General features: G+C 49.5%; 3 protein-coding genes across 6 annotated transcripts in view; 1 reads left to right on the top strand and 2 right to left on the bottom strand.

Annotated features, from left to right (window-relative positions):
- Positions 1-1,239: 1,239 nt before the first annotated feature.
- Positions 1,240-7,458, bottom strand: CCDC183 (coiled-coil domain containing 183). The gene is made up of 13 exons (XM_052804260.1): positions 6,903-7,458; positions 6,679-6,800; positions 6,438-6,515; positions 5,583-5,750; positions 5,349-5,453; positions 5,021-5,143; positions 4,527-4,655; positions 4,323-4,383; positions 4,134-4,234; positions 3,696-3,856; positions 3,235-3,424; positions 2,619-3,090; positions 1,240-1,944 (listed from the first exon to the last, which is right to left on the bottom strand). Exons 1-13 carry the CDS (start codon positions 7,021-7,023, stop codon positions 1,832-1,834), a joined length of 1,944 nt encoding a protein of 647 aa, XP_052660220.1. The 5' UTR covers positions 7,024-7,458; the 3' UTR covers positions 1,240-1,831.
- Positions 7,459-7,533: 75 nt separating this feature from the next.
- On the bottom strand, positions 7,534-13,037 carry SBDS (SBDS ribosome maturation factor). Its single transcript, XM_052804259.1, has 5 exons — positions 12,856-13,037; positions 12,256-12,385; positions 11,359-11,559; positions 10,623-10,787; positions 7,534-9,980 (listed from the first exon to the last, which is right to left on the bottom strand). Exons 1-5 carry the CDS (start codon positions 12,981-12,983, stop codon positions 9,852-9,854), a joined length of 753 nt encoding a protein of 250 aa, XP_052660219.1. The 5' UTR covers positions 12,984-13,037; the 3' UTR covers positions 7,534-9,851.
- A 108-nt stretch (positions 13,038-13,145) lies between these two features.
- LOC128149121 (S-adenosyl-L-methionine-dependent tRNA 4-demethylwyosine synthase TYW1-like) overlaps positions 13,146-18,516 on the top strand; it is a 111,459-nt gene continuing 106,088 nt past the window's right edge. Inside the window, exons 1-5 of one of the 4 annotated variants that reach the window (XM_052803949.1) lie at positions 13,146-13,229; positions 15,032-15,177; positions 15,898-16,038; positions 16,788-16,889; positions 17,703-17,897. In XM_052803949.1, coding sequence (XP_052659909.1) covers positions 15,046-15,177; positions 15,898-16,038; positions 16,788-16,889; positions 17,703-17,897 — 570 coding nt within the window. In that variant the 5' untranslated portion in view covers positions 13,146-13,229; positions 15,032-15,045. Of the gene's footprint in view, positions 13,248-15,031; positions 15,178-15,897; positions 16,039-16,787; positions 16,890-17,702; positions 17,898-18,516 lie in introns of those variants that run through there. The other 3 variants (XM_052803950.1, XM_052803951.1, XM_052803952.1) reach the window with 3 other exon arrangements.

Here is an 18,516-nt window from a genome sequence, read left to right as displayed (position 1 = left end):
AAAGGCAAACACCAGAGTTCATGCTGGCTCCTACAGCCTTGTTGGCAGCAGCCGTAGGCAGCCTTGAAAGAGAGAAGGGATGGATGGTTTGTACAAAAGCCCATGGATGGGCAGATTTTCCATGATTTCTGGTCAATACTGCCATCCTTGCAACTGTGTTGCCCCAGGGTGCCAGGGGTGCTCCAAGAGCCTGGTGGCCCCCTGCACCAAAAGCAGAGATGTCAAGTCAGCAGGAAGGGTGGTGTTGTGCAGGTATTTTGCTTCGTAATCACACCTATTTGAGCATAGCCTATCCAACATGGCCCGGCTAAGTTTCTTCAAACCCTGGTTGTGTTGAGCATGGACAGTTTCAGAGTGGCCCAGCACCATCCACCCATGCCGTCTGCTTGGCCCCATGGTTTGCAGAGTGTTTTCAGATTGCTGCTGCCATGGCTGGGCAGCTCCACACAGCAGAGAACTCCCTGATCCAGACCTCAGCACACACCCTGGCTGTGGTGGGCACGTGAGAACGGGACAGGGACAGGAGATAGATGGGTGTAATTATAGCATGGTCTTTAACTGCAGAAGAGCCCGCCTATATGGCTATCAATTCTGGGAAGCGCCATTAGATGTGTTCACTGGCACACTATGTTATTTCTGGAGCTTCCTTTAAAAAACACAAGTTGTGCTGTATTTTGGCAATATAATCCCCATACCTGTAGTCACGCAAAACCCACCAAGAACATTTGGTGTGACCTGCCAGTCTGCTGAGAAGCTTGGCAGAAACAGCCGTTCCTTCCCCCCGATGATGATGTCACAAGTGATGTCAGCATGAAGCACAGGGACCAAGTAGAAATGACAGCAAAAGCTTGGTCTGATGCTGATGTCCCCCTGCAGAAGTGGATGAGGTGCCACTCTCTTGGGTCTCCAGCTAGGACTACAGGTCCCTGGCAGAGGCCCTCAGCGTTGGCTGTACTTGGGGAAACAGCACCATCTATTTGCAGTGTTGTTTTACAAGTGCCTTTGTAGAGAAGACAATGTGGCTTCCACGGTTGGGTGTCTGTGACCCATCAGCAGGGCTGGGGATCCCATCCTGGAGCCAAAGGCTTGGTGTAGGATCCTCTCCTGTCCTAGGTCACGTTGGGTTAGACCTTACCTCCAGGCACCTCCCTGCAGCCCCAAAGTAACATCTGACGTTTGCTCTCAGTTTAGGGTTATGAGTACGAGTCGCACAACATGTGTGAGGGCACCAGGGGAGGGAAGAGGCACAAAGGGTCCACAGGCAGGTCAGACAGCCCCAGGCTAGGGGCTTCATCTCAGATTTGGATCTCCCTTTCCAAGGCAGGGTCTGCCCTTCCACTCCCACGCACAGACATGAAGACGCCTACCCTGAGGTCCCACACCTGTACAGGTCTTAGCCCCTGCCCCACGTTTCCCCACAGCTGCCTCAGACAGATGCTAGCCCATTGGGGTCCCAGAGCTGTCTGGGGGAGGCAGAGGTTCCAGGAAGGTGTTGGCCCCACAGGACCAAGGGGGAGAAAGCCAGCCTGCCCCCAGGTTTGCTGTCCCCACCTCAGCCCTTCCCCACCTCTGCGGGGACAGCAGCTGGGTGAGGGGCAGGGGTTTGGGGCTGCCTCCAAACCCAGCTCAGCACCTCTCAGGGTTTGACCCCCATGTGTTCCGGGTGACAGAAGTGACCCAGGACCCCCCGTTCCAGCTTTACCATAGGCTTGGGAGGAGTGAAAAAGATCTGCTCTATTAAACCTGCTGGAAAAAGGGTACAAGGGGTGGTCGGTGGCATCCAAAGCACAACAGATGGTCTGGGGCATCCAAAGCTCTCGTGAAGCAACCACTACTTTTTCTTGCCACTTTTCTTCTTGCTTTCGATCAGGTGCAGCCCCTGCTTCTTGATGTCTTCCCGAGTGAGGACAAGGCCATAGTCTTTGTCAGCAAAATCAAAGGGGTCTGGAGGAGACAGTGGAGAGGAGTGGGCTGGGGAGGGTCTGCAGGGCCACCTGTGCTGTGCCTGTGTCCCTGGGAAGAGCTAGCATGTTTTGGAGGGCTGGTGGCATCCTGGAGAGCCCTCATGCCAAGCCCTCAGGCACAGGCACTGCCAAATTGACTCTTTTACCCCAGCATCCCAGGGTGACCTGCAGGACCTGGTGATGCCACTGCTGTGGCCCATCTTCAACACTGCTGGGGCTTCCCATAAAGGTCTGGAGCTATGGGATGGTGGGTACAGCTCACAGTTTGTTAGAAAAAGGTGCCAAAAGCTCATTGTCTCCTCCAAGAGCATCCTATAGGAGGAGGCCACAGGCAGAGTCAAGCACTGGTTATTCTTCACAACCAGGTGATTCTGAAGACAAGGGTCTCCTTCCTTGCTCCACTGCATCTCTCCTTCCTGCAGTGGCTCAACACTGACCACCCCACCAGCTGCCTTTGTTCTCCCACATCCCCACCTAAAATCACCACCCACACTCAAAGCCTTGGAGACAGCCAAGGTCAGTCCCAAGGTTGGGAGGCAATTCATGGGTTGGGGTCTGCTGGGACAGTGGGAGACAGGCAAGGAGGCTCAGAAATCCCAGTGGGCAGGGGCTAGGACAGTTGCTGTGGGACATGACCGTGCTGTGCTCTCCTACCTTGGACCCTACTGCCTATGTCCTCAAAGGAAATCTTCAGGTTCTGTGGATCATTCATGATTGTTTTCTCTAGAAGATTTCTGACCTTCACAAAAGTCTGTAAAAGACACTCTGGGTTAATTGCTGAAGGGGAGGTGCATGTTACAACCCAAGGGGTGCCCCACCTCAATGTCCCCCTGGAGGGGACACCCTGTAGTGCCCAGTGCCACCTAGGACTGAGCTGCTCCATGGCTCTTCCCTGGGGCCACCTCCATCCTCCCAGCTGGGAGGACAGCTTCTGTTGGACCATCCAGGAGAGCCCCATATGGGTCCCAAAGACCACATCAGGGATGGAGCCCCCAAGCACCTCATTGTCCTCGTCAGGGCTGTGACTGTGGGAGGGCAGGTTGGCCACCCGCTGCACCAGGTACTGCAGCTTCTGCTCACAGTGCTGGAGCTTCTCCTCCACTCCCCTGGCCTTGAAAGAATCATCCTGGGGTCAGAGAGAGAACAACCACCTTGGTGGGGAAAATGAGCCACTTGGGATGACGGTGGCTGCACCAAGTGTCACTGCGCTGTGCCATTGCACCACCAAGCACTGGCCGGGGCTGTGCTCATCCCAGTGCCACGTGGGTACCTGGCCAGGCACGGTGATGCCATGCAAACGGACAAAGAGGTTGTCGATGCCGTTCTCAAACTCGAGCAGGAGCTCCTGGCTCCTCAGCATCTGCGCTCGCATCTGCTCCAGCCGAGCCTCTTCCCACTGCAGGTTCATCCTCAGCTCCTCCTCCAGCATCCTGGAGCCAACCACATTCACATTCATACAACTGCATAGGGGTGCAGAGACACCCCAAATCTGTTGCAAAAGCTGCTCAGGTTGCAGAGCAGAGATGCTGCCTGCAGCCCAACCCCATGCTGCTGGTACCACTTCCCATGCCAGGCAATGAGCAAGGGTCCTCCTGCTGCCACAGCAGGAGCTTTGGGAGCACCCTGCTCAGAAAAACTCCCTGTGCAGGAGGGGTGGGCGGCTCATGTCCCGCCCCCCCCGCCCCAAGGGTGATGGCCCGGTTGGCATGACTGTCCCAAGGCTAGTAGCACCTGATTGTGTTGGGGGGCTGGCGAAACTTCAGCTCAGCCTGCTTCAGCTCCAGCTCCTTCAGTGTCTCCTTCAGTGCCTGCTTCTTCTCCTTGCACTCCTTGACGTACTGCTCCAGGTCCACTGAGGACTTCTGCTGTGCCAGGAGCCTGCTGGGGATGTCCTGGCCAGGGGAGAGCATGAGGACTCAGCCCACGGCACTCCTGCAAGGTACAGGATCCAGGCCGTGGCCTCGGGGAGGTTTCTGCACCATGGACTGCTGCAAGCTCACGTCATGGAGAAAAGCAGCTCCATCCCTGCCCACACAAGAGGGGCTTTGGGGGGCTCCAGGGGCAGAGGAGAGCAGATAACCCCGCAATGAAACAAGGCGAGCAGAGAGGTCTCAGCTCCCCAGGGCTTGAGCAGCCCCAGGTTTTACCAGATGTGAGTTTTTACATTACCCAGAGGCGGGAACACTGCACCGCAGCCCTGGCTTTCTCTATCTTCTCGGTCACCAGGGCCTCGCGCTCCATCTGGGACTTGGTGGCCTCCAGTTTGGTGCCTGGGGTGGGAGGGAAGCAGCAGGGAAGCACAGGATGGCCTGTGGCTGCACCCATGTCCCACCCCCGTGCACCCTGACAGGCACTCACCCACCAGTGGGTCCTGTGGGAGCAGGTTCGGGAAGTCCATGGCGAGCTCGTACCTGGCTTGCTGCAAGGACATTCATTGTCACCCCTTGATCTGCTGGCACCCTGGGGGAGCTGGCCCTGCAGCCCACCCCACTCACGGGGGGCTCAGCACTGATGCCTGCCATCTGCCTGCAGCCCTGCCTGTGCCGGGTCCCCCCAGCTCACCACTCTCAGGTGCCTTTCGCTTGCTTCCTTGAGCCAGTGTCTGTCGATGTGTACCTTCTGGGAGGCCAGGGAGCGGTACCTGAACTCTCTCTCTGCAAGGAACTGGGTTTCCATCTTGGCCATGTCCTCCTGGAACATATCAGAGAAGGGAGAAGTGGCTGCCAAAGCCAGAATGGACCTTTGTGATCCAGCTGAGCTTCTGGGATGGCCAGAGTCAAAAATGACACCCCCTGTGTAAACAGGCTGGGAAGAAAACTGGGCAAGGAGGGCTGGAAGATGAAGCATGCTGCCTTCACCATGACTGGTGCCCCAGGGCAACCTGGCCCAAGAGTGAGACCCGGGAGAAGATATGGAGGCATCTGGGTACTGTGGACAAGCCCAGCTCACTCTCTTTTGCTCTTTATTGCAGGAAGACTCACTAGCCCATGCACATGGTGCCATCTGTGGGCTCTGGAGGGTGGCAAAGGGCCCCGAGGTGACCCGGACCATCTCACCTTGGTTAAATCAGCGGCTTTGAGGGCATCCAAGGCCATGAGCTCCATGTCTTCCAGCTCTCCATGGTACAGCTCGGCCATCCTGCACAGGAGGTCAAGGTGCAGAGGCAGGTCGGCCAGCTCCTGGGACAGAGGGAACCACAGCACGTCATCCCACCGAGACCCAGGGATTCCCTGCACTGTGGGGGGATGGAGAGGAGAAGGAGGACCTCGCTGATTCAGGAGGGTGTCCCACCAGCGCAGCCCCTTGACACCAGTTCAGCCCCTTCAGCTCCCTGCCTTTGCAGGGGAAGCGGGCGGGATGATGGCACGGTGAGGAGGAGCTCACCTTCCTCAGCACATCCCGCACCGCCAGGTACAGAGCAGTCACCTTCTGTCCAGCGTGGACTTTTGTGAGCATCTTCTCAATGTTGTTCTCCAGCTGGTGAACCACCTGGGGCAGAGACGAGGCAGGGTACATGGGGTGACCCCGTGTACCAAGGCCAGCACCCACCCGGGGGGTGCAGGGGTTGGATTAAAACTCCCTGCGGGTGCTGCCACCCCAGGAAGGGGTCCTGGGTACCTGCACCTGCGCCTGGTGCCGCTTGTCATCCATCCTGGTATCCTGCAGCTGCTGCAGCTGCCTCTTCAGCTCATCCCGGGCTCGGCTCCGCTGCCTCAGCTGGTACAGCAGCATGTTGCACGTGTTCACCTGGTCATAGATTTCAGCCCGGAGCTTCTCCTGGGCCACCTGGATGGGCATGCGAACATTCGCCAGGCTGGAGGCAGGGCTTGCTGGGCACCCATGGGACAAGGGGGTCCTGCCTGGAAAACTCCCCCCAAGGCAGAGCTGGGGACGCTGGGATGTTGTTCCAGGACATCGTCACTCCCTTGCCAGGACAGGGTCTGGAGAGCTTTGCTCTGGGGGGCTGGTGGGGGTAAGGCAGAGGTGAGCATCTGCTGATGGCAATGGTGGGTTGGGCTTAGGGACTCTGCATAACACAGACCCAGAGCTGGGTGTCAATAAAATCGATCAGTGCCCCAGATTTGGATGCTGGCGGAGAGCGGCAGCACCTCTCTGTCCCTGCAAGAGGCCCCTGGGCAAAGGCAGCTGCGCGGGGCCAGCGCATCTATCTCCACAGGCTGATAACCAGGTCATAACCTTGGGAGAGGCAGTGAAGGGCAGAGACAGCATCCCTCTCCCAGGGATGCAGCTGGACCCCGCAGGAACCCGGGCAGCTGCGGGGACAGACAGGGTGGGACGGCCAGGAGCTCTGCTGGGGCAGAGGATCTGCTCAGGGACCTAAAGGAGGGCCTGCACAGATGGGTCCTGCAGTGGAAAGGGACCCATGGGACCACACATGAACACCCTGTGTCTTGCCACACCAGCCCTGTGGACCCACAGGGGCAGCCTGTGCCCGCCGGACCCTGCCGTTACCTCCACCGTCTTCCTGGCCAAAGTGATGCCCAAGTGCTTCTGCGCTCTGCAAGCCTCAGAAACGGTGAGCTTGTTGCACTGTGGGCAGGAGAGGGGCAGAGACAGAACATCACTGCCAGCCTGGGGACAGTCACATCCCAATGCGGCCCTGCGCTGCCTGCTCTTGGAGAGGACTGGTGAAGGAGCTGGCTCTGCAGGGCCAGCACCAGGCAGGGGTACAGCAGATGGGACCTGCCGGTACCTTCTGAACAATGCCCAGGGCACGGACGTCCTCCTGCACTGCCTCACGCAGGCGGGGGAGCAGCTCTCTGTTCTGACCAAGCTTTTCCTCCCATGACTGCGTGAAAAACTTCCTCCCTTGCTCTGGAGGACATTAAGCTGCTGTTGGTAACATGCAGGATGATGCGGGGACCAAGAGCCCCCTACCCTCCCCGGGCTGTCCCCGCGAAGCCAAAGGGGCAGCACCTTGCAAGGTGATGATGGTGTGCAGCTCCTGGATGTGCTGGCTGAGGTTTGCCTTCCGGCCCTGCGCAGCACCGGCACTCCTGCCTCGGCCCTCCAGCCCCGCTGCGTGTGTGGCAGCCATGGCGGCTCCACTGCCTAGTGGGGATGTCGCCGGGCTGTGACCACGCACGGAACCGTCGCCGTGGCACCTCCAACTGCCGCACACTGCACACCTCCTGCTCGGCCACCACCTCCCGCTCGGCCATCACCGCCCACAACCCCTTCCTCTCCACTTCTGCGGGCAACAGGTTAATTAATAACCAATTACTGAGCTCTCTGAGGTAGCCAAAGGCAGGGCAGGTAGTGGGGATCCCAGCTCCCATCACTGTGGCTATGGCAGTTGCAACCCACCCAGGCCAGGGAGTCCTCCAAGCCCCACCAGAAACAGGGTGAGGACAATTCCAGGGAAAATACATGTACACTTACACTGAAACACACTACCAACGCTCTCCTGGAAGCTGCTGGCTTATTTCAGATGGCAAGAGGAGTCTATTACTCCCTAGATATGTAGCTTCAGAAATTTCAGTTAATTAGTCAGGAAACAGTTGTGCAGGAGTTACGCTCCTGTTGAAACAGGCAAGAACAAACCAGCTACCAATACTGGTATTTATTTTGATGCTTACCATATATTCTTGCTGAACTACAAATATGATGAGAAATGCAAGCATGTACATTTATTTGTTGATAAATAAAATCAAGCTCCCTCTACCAGGGAAAATCCTCAATGTTTGATTTGCAGAAAAACACTTTGTAAGGAAATTGCCTTCCTAGCACCAAGCTCGTAAATCAGCTTGAAGTTTCTGTAACTCAGGATCTTTAACCTGCAGCCATCCTATTGCGCTCTAGGTGTTGAGCATAGAACACAAAGAAATTACAGGACTGTGAAATCAAGTATTACTGACACAGTATCATCTGAGGCTCTTACTCAGTGTCTCATTTGCAGATTTATGAATTGCATGTTAGCGCTAATTGCCAGTGACAAGCTAAGTATCAACATTATCATCTTCAGTGCTTCATAAAGTGTGCATAAAGAGATGGCCGTTTGAAAAACAAGCAGTTAAGGGTTTGTACACATGAGGAATCTTGCCAATCTGTCCATAAATGCAGAGATCTCCACATTGAGGCTGTGTCCACATGGCAAATACAGTAATTATGCCACTAAACTTCCCTGGGCAGCATTTAAACACCATGGAAGATTACCTTGGGGGCAAGAGAAAGCATTTTAAAACGGATAAAATGGTTCAAGAATCTCCATTTCACTGGCTCTCAGCAGAACACAGACTCTATAGTGGCAAGTCCTTCCAAAATATTACTAAGGAAATTTAACCCAACCTTGCACAAGCTTGTCAACAGACTGCTGCAGAGATAAGCTTCCAAAAGGAAGCTTTAGATCTAGTCCCACAGGCCCCCTGCACTTGACAGGTCAAACCTTTCCTCCTCCAGCTGACTTCAACTCTCCCTGCTTAAATTCTAGAAAATTCACAACGTGTTAATGATACACAGGAAAAGGTCACGTCAAGAGTACAAACCAGAGCTCTGTTGAATTGTCATATAACAGACAGTCATGCGCTCTAAAAGCGAACAGCAAACAATGAACACAACACATGCTCACCTGGGAGAGAGGTCTAGTCGTTGTCTAGCCTGCAGCTCCTGACTTGCTGTGTACTATCAGCATGGAAACAGCTATGTAATTCTAAAGGTTCCTTAAATTCCTGCTGGTTTAGCTTTTAGTCACCCAAGCATATAATGCTTTGCCTGGTGGTTTGTAGTTTTAGTATCTCCTTCTCCAGTTGTTGTCCTCTCTTCCCCTCTTCTTTGAAATACCCAAGTTCAACTTAAAAGCATTTGTCTAACACAGCTGAAACAAGGTTTAACAGAATTATCAAGAACTATGTACTGTGCCTCAGGAGCTGGCTGGAAGTTCTGTGCATGTATTAGAAAGCAGCATAAAAAGACAGAAGATAAAGGACAGCTGCCAGAATTGTTCTCTATCGCACTAAAAAGAAAAGGGGCACATACAAACAGTTACCGCTAGGGAATTACAGCCCAACAAAAGCCTCTCTAGCTCAATGGCCAGAGGCGACCACTGCCTGTTCGAGATTAATTTTATCATGTGAACCTGAACAGCTCACAAGAGCAAGCTACCCCTTCAGCCTACAAAAAGCATCACCACAGCCAGAGATACCTCCTATACTATTAACAAAAATAATTATTTCTTTCTGTATCTATAATATATAAATAGATGATAATTAATTTTTATTAATGTAGCTAAATATATTTTACGAATAAGTTATTTGGAAAACATTTTTTCTACGTCAGCAAGTATCGTTACATCCAGCGAAGGAAATCTTTCAGAATGGTCCTTTAAAGTACTCTACTTATCAAGCAGCCAATTATGGAAGTCTAAGTCAGTTTTCATGCTGCCTAGAGATTGGTTTTTAGATATGATCCACACTTTGCACCTGTTTAGAAGTGAAAATGCAGCGCGCTCTTCTTAAGGTTCCTCTCCTCACATACAAACCCCACCCCTCAGTGACCTATGCAATCTTCCGCTCAACACTGACAACTTACAAGTAAAAATGATTGGCACCGTTATCAGTTAAACACTCTTCGATAGCAACTCTTAAAGTAAATCAAAGCCAGAGCAACTTCCGTATCACATCTTAACTCAATCCTCATTAGTGCAACTCTAACACAAAATGTTCCTACAGGCAAAGACATTTGTAAACCAAGCAAGTGTAAAATGATAAAAAAAACCACACCGCATGGAAAAATCCCAAAGGATTAGTGTCAGAAAATATTTGGCAGCAAGAGATTGGAAAAAACATGAAGGCCTAACAGAAGAGAGCGGCTAATGCCAGTCATTTTGTAGGATGTTGTTAAAGTAGAACTGCTGCAGGAAGGTTTTCATTATTCAAGCTTTTCATCTCCTTCCTCCACATCTTTCAGACTGAGCACTTCCAGTGTTCCTTTCCCTTTTGTCTCACTCCGGATCAGCTCATCAATCTCTCTGAAGCAGCCTGGGTCAATAAGGCACACCTGAAATGTTTCACATTTCATCAGTCAAGCAGTAATATTTGATTTTCATCAGCCCCTTTTCAAGGTCTAACATTAATTCTCATTAAAAAAAAAGATATTGTTTAGTTACTAAGAAGGACTTTGCAGGGTTGGTAAGCGATTTCTATCAAGTAATCTTTCCACAGAAGTTCTGCAGTTCCATTTACCCATGCTGGACATGTCTTTTGACAGTTGGGATTGCTAGATTCTAAACTGTTCTCGGAAAGCCTTTTACTAATACCAAATCTTGCTTTATCACAGATTATTTTTTAAAAAACTAATTAGCCACTGTCAAAATACAGGCCTGACCCACCAAATAAATAAGAGCAACATTCCATATATGCAGAGAAACTTACCAGTGTTGTAGGATAATCACTGCTGAGAGAAATTACACTGTGCTTCTCCTCAGCATGAAGCAGCAATCTCTGCATAACAAAGGCTACTTTCAAGCTTACATCACTAGGATTGTGTGAAATCAAAAACTACAAACTACACCTCTGATTTAAAATCTCTGGTAAACTTGCAGTTTATCTAAACAACTACTATTTATTAATTCATCTTCTAGTAAAATGTACAGGTGTAGTCAAATCAAGTATGAAACCCAAGGACTGCTTTATTCCTTACAATTTCCAACTGTTCATGGAAGTCTTCATTCTCAATAACTTTAATTAGTGGCTTCAGCTTCTCTTTTAGTTTCTTCCCCTCCTTCGCTGGAAGAATAAATCGCAGCCTCATGTGAGCACGTTCAATTTGCATGGTCTCCTTTAACTGTCTGATCACTTCCAATGCCTGTTAAGACATTAAGAAGCAAGCGCATTTATATACCTGCTTAAAACACACCACACAGATCAAAATCTCAAATCCTTTGCATTAGCTTCAGACACATTTCTCAGTACTGATCACTGCCACTCTGCTGCAGGGAGTTTGCTATTTTGATAGATTAACAAGAAAAGGCAGAGTTCTTGCTTTCTGTGACCACTTCAAAAACTTGAAGACCTGTCTGAAATAATGTTAAACAGCAGTTATACTGCAAAACAACAGAAACCCATGTGGCTAAGCTGCAATGTCTGATTTACTAACTCAATTGAAATAAATGATAAACCTTTTATTTGTGTTCCAGGCATATCACTGTTGCTGCTTTAATTAGTTTCTTTCTTTTTCTCTTCCCTGAATTGTTAGAAAACAAACTGCGAGAGTTTCAGAAGCTGCTTGTATCCAGCATTCAACTGCCAGCCAGCTGAGTAATCACTCCGCGGGCTTTAGACCACACGGCTTTGTTGATCCCTCTGGGACTGCTAACAGAGAAATTATACTTGAAACAACACCTCTGAGCAGAAGCTGATTTTGTGAGAAAACAAACCTGCTGCTTTGTGCTCTTGTGTGGTTTGACGGAGTAGTGAATATCCTTCATAGCTCTTTCTATAAGGATTACCGTATATGGCCTCTTTGTTTCAGGATTCACACATTTGTCAGCCACAATAGTTGCGATGTCCCTAAACATCTGCTCCAGCTGTGTGTGTCGTTCTTTGTCCGATACCTGCAGCTCCCCTTTTGATAAAATCTGTACAGTAAAAATAAAGAAATCAGTTAATAAACATCACAGATTTGTCTGAAGAGTGAAAACTCTAATAACTTTTTAAAATTTAAAAATTGTTTGAATGGTTTGGTTAGACGTGAAGTGCAGGAAAAGAATAACCATATTAATAATGTACATCATTGTGACAGACAACACTGGAAAGACTTCAGACAAAAAACCCACCACAAAAATACTAAACTACAAAAAGAGAAGCACAGATTTACTTGAACTCTCATCACCCACAACAAGTCCACAGGTCATATCCTACCAAGAAGGACTAAGAAATTAAATCTTAACACTTAATTGAACTGTCCAAAGTAAGCAATTGTCCCCTTCTTTTCCCTGCATCCTTAATAACATATCTTAGGAGAGACACTCTTCAGTGCTAGCGAACCTTTTTCCTGTGTCCATAGACATCAGCATGCAGAAGCTGTATGCTATACGGAACACTCGGAACTCTTTTCAGCCAGATGCACATATAAAATTTAAGACTACACCACAGGGTTACCACTCCTTTCTACCCATTTCTTAACAAATGAACAACCCTTTTGCCTACAGCAGCACCGCATTCTATGAAAAGCTTCCAGTAACAAACGAACCTACCATGTCTGTGTGAGCCTTATGTAAAACATTTGGAAAGTCTTCTCCAAGCTTTTATAAAGCAAAGCGTGTGAAACCTACCATCTTACAGATTTCTGTTTGGTCATCTGTCCCAAAGGCTTGAACGAGATCTTCCTTCTTTGCGACCTGGCCTTTGGAAACATTGACAAACACCGTGTGTGTCTGCAGGACCTCGTCGAGATCTTTCTCCCTAGAGATTAGGACAGGATTAGAAAACTTGTGAAGTCAGCAATGTAAGAAAGAGCACACGAGTTTTTAGCGAGGATGAACAAGTCCTGCTGCCAAGGGCTGAATCGGTGGCACCTGGAAACTTCTTTTACCGAAGTGTCACTCTCCCGGGAAGGGCAGGGGCACCGCAGCGCCCCGGGCCGCTCCCCCTTCCCGCCTCCACACGGGCCCCCCCCGGGTACCCGCGGCTCCCACGGCCTTCACAGCCGGGCACCACGCAACCTCCCCGGCTCCACGGCCGATCCCCAGGCGGGCCTGCTCCTCCTCCCCGGCTATCTCCACAGCCGGATCCCTCCTCTCCCGGGACCCCCTCCACAGGAGTGTGCCCCCCACCCCCCGGCCATAGCCGAGTCCCCACACGGGCCTTCCCGCCCCTCCCACCACAGCCGTCGCCCCTCGGTCAGGCCCCGCCGGTGGCGGCCGGTCACTCACGCTCCGCTGCGCCATCCCATGACCTTGTTGCGGTAGCAGGCGATCTCGAAGCGCTTTCCGCCGCGCCGCGCCCGCACCACGGCCACGTTGGTGAGGCGGATCTGGTTCGTCGGGGTGAAGATGGACATGGCGGCAGCCGCTCCTGCGCCACTGGCGGGCGCGCGCGGGGCCGGGGGGCGGGGCCGCTCCACGCTGCCTCCCCATTGGCCGCCGCCACGCCTTCCCCGCCCCCCTCTCCCTCCCCCGTCGCGCCAGCAAAAGCCGTCCGGAGGGAAACGGGGAGAGGCGGCGGGGGTGGCCGGAAGGGGAGGCGGGAGGCACGTGGCCTGAGGCGAGGGGGCTGTGCCGGTGAGGGCCGCGGGACCGGGAGTCGGGTGTAGCGAGGGGTGTGTGTCGGAGGAGGGTGGGGGGTAATAACTGGGGGGGGTGGTGGTGGAATAACCGTGAGTGGCGCGTGTCGGAGGAGGGTGGGGTGGTAATAACTGTGAGGGGGGAGTGTGTGTGTGGGGGTAATAACCATGAGGGGGGTGTGTGTGTGGGGGGGTAATAATTGTGAGGGGGGGTAATAACTGTGCGTGGGGGTGTGGGGGGGTAATAACTGTGGGGGGGGTGAGGTGGGGGTAATAACTGTGAGGGGGGGGGAAATAACCGTGACAGGGTAGTGGGGGGGTAATAACTGAGGGGTGGTGTGTGTGTGGGGGGGTAATAACCGTGAGGGGGGCGTGTGTTGGGGGGTGTGTTAATAACCGTGAGGGATGTGGGGGGGGTGTGTGTGTGGGGGGGTAATAACCCTGAGGTGGTTACTGGTGGAAGGAGGGGGGAATGGGAGTTCTGTGTGAGGGGCTTGTACAGAAGGGTAGTTATATGGGTGGGGATGAGTACAGAGGAGGAATTAAATGGGTTGGGCTTGGGGCGGGCAGAGGGGCAGGTACTGGGGCAGGTACTGGGGCAGGTACTGGGGCAGGTACTGGGGCAGGTACTGGGGTAGGTACAGGGGTGTGGGGCAGGGGGCAGCTCCAGCGGGGTGTCAGGCATGGGGAGGAGGGTGCTGTGGGGTGATTCCAGGGGGGAGGTACAGGGGGTGCGGTGGAGTGGGATACCCAGGCTGCTGCAGGTTTCTGGACCCCCCCCTCGAGGGGTTTGCTGCTCGTGTGAGCTGGCAGCACTGGGGCTGCTAACACAAGAGGAAGCACTCTCAGCTCTTTTCTTTTGGGAGGTTTGGTGTTGCTGGTGGAGGGGTGAGGGGCATTCCCTCAAGCTTTTGATCTGGTACTGTAAGTAACAGCCCAGGGGAAAAGTAAGATAGCAAAGTTTCCAGCCTCTTGGAAATACTTGGCTTCTGTGCTGTTGTCTGATGTCTGCAAAAACGAGATCCAAGAGGACTGCAGATAACAGTAGGAGGGTGTCATCTGTGTTTCTCAGTCAATAAATGTCACAAGCCTTATTTAAGCTCCTGAATGTTTCATAGGAAATGGATAATCACACCCACTGCGCAAGCACGCTCATGGCTACAATATTATGTACCCTGAATGTGCTGAACCAACTTGAAAAATCTTGGTTGTTCCAAATCAAACTTCACTCACATGACAGAATTCCAAAAAAAGTACTTTCAATTGAATCCAGGTTTGAGTCTGGCTTTGAAACTCTGCAACAAAACTGTTGTCATCAGTGTGGTACCTAATGTGTACAAGCAAGGGTTGTGTTCAGCAGAAAGGGTTGTGTTCAGCAGCAAGCTCTGTGGAGATGATTTCCCTCTTGAAATGGAGCTTTCTAGCTCCACAGATGTGCACGTGTTGGGTCTCTGCAAAACTAAGGCCAGTACGATACAGTGGATGTTTCACAAGGACTTTTTACTTTCGGACACTTGAACAGCACAAGTATTTTCTGCCTTTCCTTATAACAGAACCTGCCCCATCTAAAAAAAAAACAACAGAGTTTTGGTATGACAGCCTAAAATGTTAGCTTGGATACACAGGTGAAACTCAGCTGATACACTTCTGAGGAGTTGAAGGCTCCTTGATTCAATTGTAGTGTCTTGTCTTTAGCCAAAAGCTGTTTTCTGCAGAGCCTGAGGAATGGCATGAGACTGTGGGTACTGTATGATTACTTTTTGTGTGCTCATTCTAAATTCATACTGTTAGGAATCTGCTTTTGCTAAATCTGTGATTTAATCTAGATTTAGACATCTCAATGGATACGTGGAACTTCTATACTTGCTTGGTGTCCTTATGGCTGCATAGATTTTACATCTATTCTGCTGTTGCTTTTGGGATCAGCATTTGGATTGTCATTCAGTTCACCACCACCAAAACCAAAAAGAAGGTAACTGAACATGTAAACACTCTTGCCTGAGAAGACCCCAAAAATCTATGTGTGGATGTAAATAGCTGCTGGGTTAAAGGTACCCAGTAGTGCAATGAAATGTGCTACTTCACTGTGGGTCCACCTAGGTTGTTGCAAATCCCAAACGTAGTTTACTTCATCTGATGGTTATAATCCTCAGTCTGGATTGTTTTATGTTTGTGGCTAACTAAATGCCCTTGTTGCTATGATGTTAGAGCAGCTCTCAGCTGAACACTTCTCACTTTGTTACTGAGAGAATGTGTCAGCCTGGGTTGCTGTGTCACTTCAAGTAAATCACTCTGCTTGTGCCCAGTGTTTTCATGTTTATGTTTCCAGTGATGTTAATGACAAGGTTGGACTGGTGTTAGAATGGGAGTGGGATTAGGCCATTCAGGAATTTAAAACCTCCTCGCGCAGGTGAGTAAAGTTCTGCTGCATAAGTTGGAAGGTTCTCAGGTTCAGCTGGATCGTGTTATCTCCCCAGTGTGTGAGATGAGTGTATTTGTAGCATGGCTTAGTTCAGAGAAATAGTTACTTGTGTGTTTATCTAGGTGTGAGAGAAACTAAAATGCTTTGACTGTTGCATTTGTGTAGTGCTGAGAGTCTGGTCAGAGGATTTGAATTTTAAATGCTTTTGGGAAAATGGGGTTAATGTCACTTTGAAAAGGGATTGAATGCAACACAATGCTTGTTTCATAGGGTGAAAAATCCAACGGAAATCCTGCTTCTTTTGAAGGAATAGAAGACAAAGTAGTAAATGGATATGCCACGCTGCAGGCAAAGGAGGTCTATGTTGCTGGGGTAAAGATTTTCTATGGGTCTCAGACTGGCACAGCAAAGGTATAAGTTTTTTTCACACACATGAAGTTGGTTTGAACTGTTGTTGAGATTCAAGTATGTTGCTTGCCTTAGAAACACTGCAGTGTGTAAAAATCTGAAAGTTCATCAGAAAGTTCATTAGCTCATTAGAAGTCATTGCCCAACATGAAAGATAAGTGAAAATTATATAAAAATAACAATTTTTCTACTCCCTCTAAGTGGGGCGTGCAGTAGAGACATTGATTATGAAGCTTAAAGTTTACTTTTACAATATACTCTTAATTTGCTAGCAGGTTGTCTTACAGCTAAGGGCTGTTTTGGGTGCTTTCTCAAAAAGAAATTTAATTTGTGTGTGTAAATGTAAGATCATGAGTCATTAAAATTAATGTAAAACTCTTCTTTCAGCCAGTATACTTTTTTATTTTAACATGAGGAATTATAGGTCCAGTGTCCAGTTCTCCTGTGTTATTGTTCTTTCTGTGCTGGGAGAAATCTTGTGACTGGGCATAGCAGGGCTTGTTTGTATCTTATGATAGTTGGGTTGAAGTAATTTCAAGCCATTTTTCTGACTAAAATGAAACTAATTACCAGGCTAAGATACTGCCATATTTTACATCAGGAAATAAAGCTGAAATCCACACAATACAGCAAACTACATAAGTTCAGGAAAAGTGCTCTAAACTAAAAGGCAGCAAGTGAGAGGGTTTACAGTCCTGTGCCCTCATACACTGATGGAACGCTTTCAAAGCGTTCTACATTTCTTTTTTCAGAGATTTGCCAAAGGTCTGGCTGAAGCAGTTATTTCCCTTAATTTGCCTGTGGAAGTCATTAGCATGGGAGACTACGATCCAGATGATTGTTTATCAGAGGAGGTAGGTACATCATAAATATAAATAATAAATACAAGCTTTTCCTGAGATTGTGAAAGCTGTTTTCCTCTTGTATTTCTCTCCTGTTATCCTGGAAATCCCCAAAGCTGTGTGTTTGAAAATTGCTTCCCTTCTATGTAAGTGAGTATAGCCCATCAATCCTCAGCAGAAAATACCTAAATTTTGAAAATTACTGTGAAAGGATCATATAGAATATTTTAGTGCTGACAGTGGCTTTGTATGAGCTAGTGCTGTAACTCGGGTGTGAGTTATGTGAGTGGCTGCACCAGGTCCCTCTGTTCTGTCTCTGACAGTGTACACCTGGGGAAGTGTTCAAAATCAGAATAAGTAGATGGTGGTACTTTTGCAGCCTTCATAGACTTACAAGTTAGAAACTTCTTGTGAGGTGTATTTATATTGAGTAATCCTTGATGGATTTTTCTTCTGTGAATATTGATAGTTGCTTTTTGAATCCATGGGAGACTTTATTGCTGCAAGAGTATTCAAGAAGCTGTTGACTGGGGTGGGGAAGGTAGATGTCCAGTTCTGTTTTAGCACTGTGTGTCTGTTAAGTAGGGGAAAGACAGCTTGATCTCTCTTGGCTAATTTAGGATGGCTTTGCAGGGAGAGTGGCCATTCACCATTGTTGGGATTATCACCTGCAGCATCACACATGGAAGACTATTAACCCACTTAGCAAAAAAACTTGTCTTTTGACTTCTTCCAACTGCCCATGTGTGACAGCTCTCTTGCTGATGTAAAGTGTTCTGAAAAAATGCAGTGATCTTTCCTATTCTGTTTTGTTTATATTATTAGACAACCAGCAGGAACATTTGTGTGTTCTTGGTAGCTACATACACAGATGGACAGCCAACCGAGAGTGCAGCGTGGTTCTGCAAGTGGTTAGAAGAGGCTGCAAATGACTTCCGCTTTGGGAAAACGTATCTGAAAGGCCTGAGATACACTGTGTTTGGCTTGGGAAACTCAGTTTATGCTGATCATTACAACACAGTAAGTATCTCCTGTGCACCTTTCTTTGATTTCTGCTCCTCTGAAAGGCTAAGCTTTCTTAAATGCTACAAAACTGAATGATACTGGTAGTTTGTGTGAGAATTGCAGCTGTTGTGCGGACTTGATTAGGGACTGGGTTTAGGGCACAGGCAATGCAGCTTTGAAGCAATTGTGCTGCCCTTTTAAATGAGAAAGGAGTCCCGTAAGCACTGCATTAATCTGGGAGGTATGGTAATACATTTGGTGAATCCTTACTGAGTTAATTTCCCAGCTTTGAAAGCGTTCCATCAGTGTATGAGGGCACAGGACTGTAAACCCTCTCACTTGCTGCCTTTTAGTTTAGAGCACTTTTCCTGAACTTATGTAGTTTGCTGTATTGTGTGGATTTCAGCTTTATTTCCTGATGTAAAATATGGCAGTATCTTAGCCTGGTAATTAGTTTCATCTTAGTCAGAAAAATGGCTTGGCTTGTCACCAGGTTGTTAGGTTTGTATAGCTGGGGCCATATGAAATGTGTTATGCGTGTGGCCATTTTGACCAATGAGCATCGCACAAAGCAGCTTGTTCCCAGAGCTCATCTCTTACCACATCAGAGTAATAGCAGAGGTATTTTCAGATG

Source organism: Harpia harpyja, chromosome 12, assembly GCF_026419915.1.
Source record: "Harpia harpyja isolate bHarHar1 chromosome 12, bHarHar1 primary haplotype, whole genome shotgun sequence".
Taxonomy (NCBI): domain Eukaryota; kingdom Metazoa; phylum Chordata; class Aves; order Accipitriformes; family Accipitridae; genus Harpia; species Harpia harpyja.
The sequence above is the reverse complement of the archived record's forward strand: the minus strand, read 5'-3'. Positions and strand labels throughout refer to the sequence as shown.

Excerpts from the sequence above, each read along its gene's own strand:
- CCDC183 (XM_052804260.1), bottom strand. The coding sequence starts at position 7,023 with ATGGCTGCCACACACGCAGCGGGGCTGGAGGGCCGAGGCAGGAGTGCC. Across the intron at positions 5,144-5,348 it reads TGCGGGATGTGCTGAGGAAG|GAGCTGGCCGACCTGCCTCT; the intron begins GTGAGCTCCTCC and ends CCTCTGTCCCAG. Across the intron at positions 4,384-4,526 it reads GCGAAAGGCACCTGAGAGTG|CAAGCCAGGTACGAGCTCGC; the intron begins GTGAGCTGGGGG and ends ATGTCCTTGCAG.
- SBDS (XM_052804259.1), bottom strand. The coding sequence starts at position 12,983 with ATGTCCATCTTCACCCCGACGAACCAGATCCGCCTCACCAACGTGGCC. Across the intron at positions 10,788-11,358 it reads ACAAGAGCACAAAGCAGCAG|GCATTGGAAGTGATCAGACA; the intron begins GTTTGTTTTCTC and ends ATGTCTTAACAG. Across the intron at positions 9,981-10,622 it reads TCCATGAACAGTTGGAAATT|GTGTGCCTTATTGACCCAGG; the intron begins GTAAGGAATAAA and ends GAAACATTTCAG.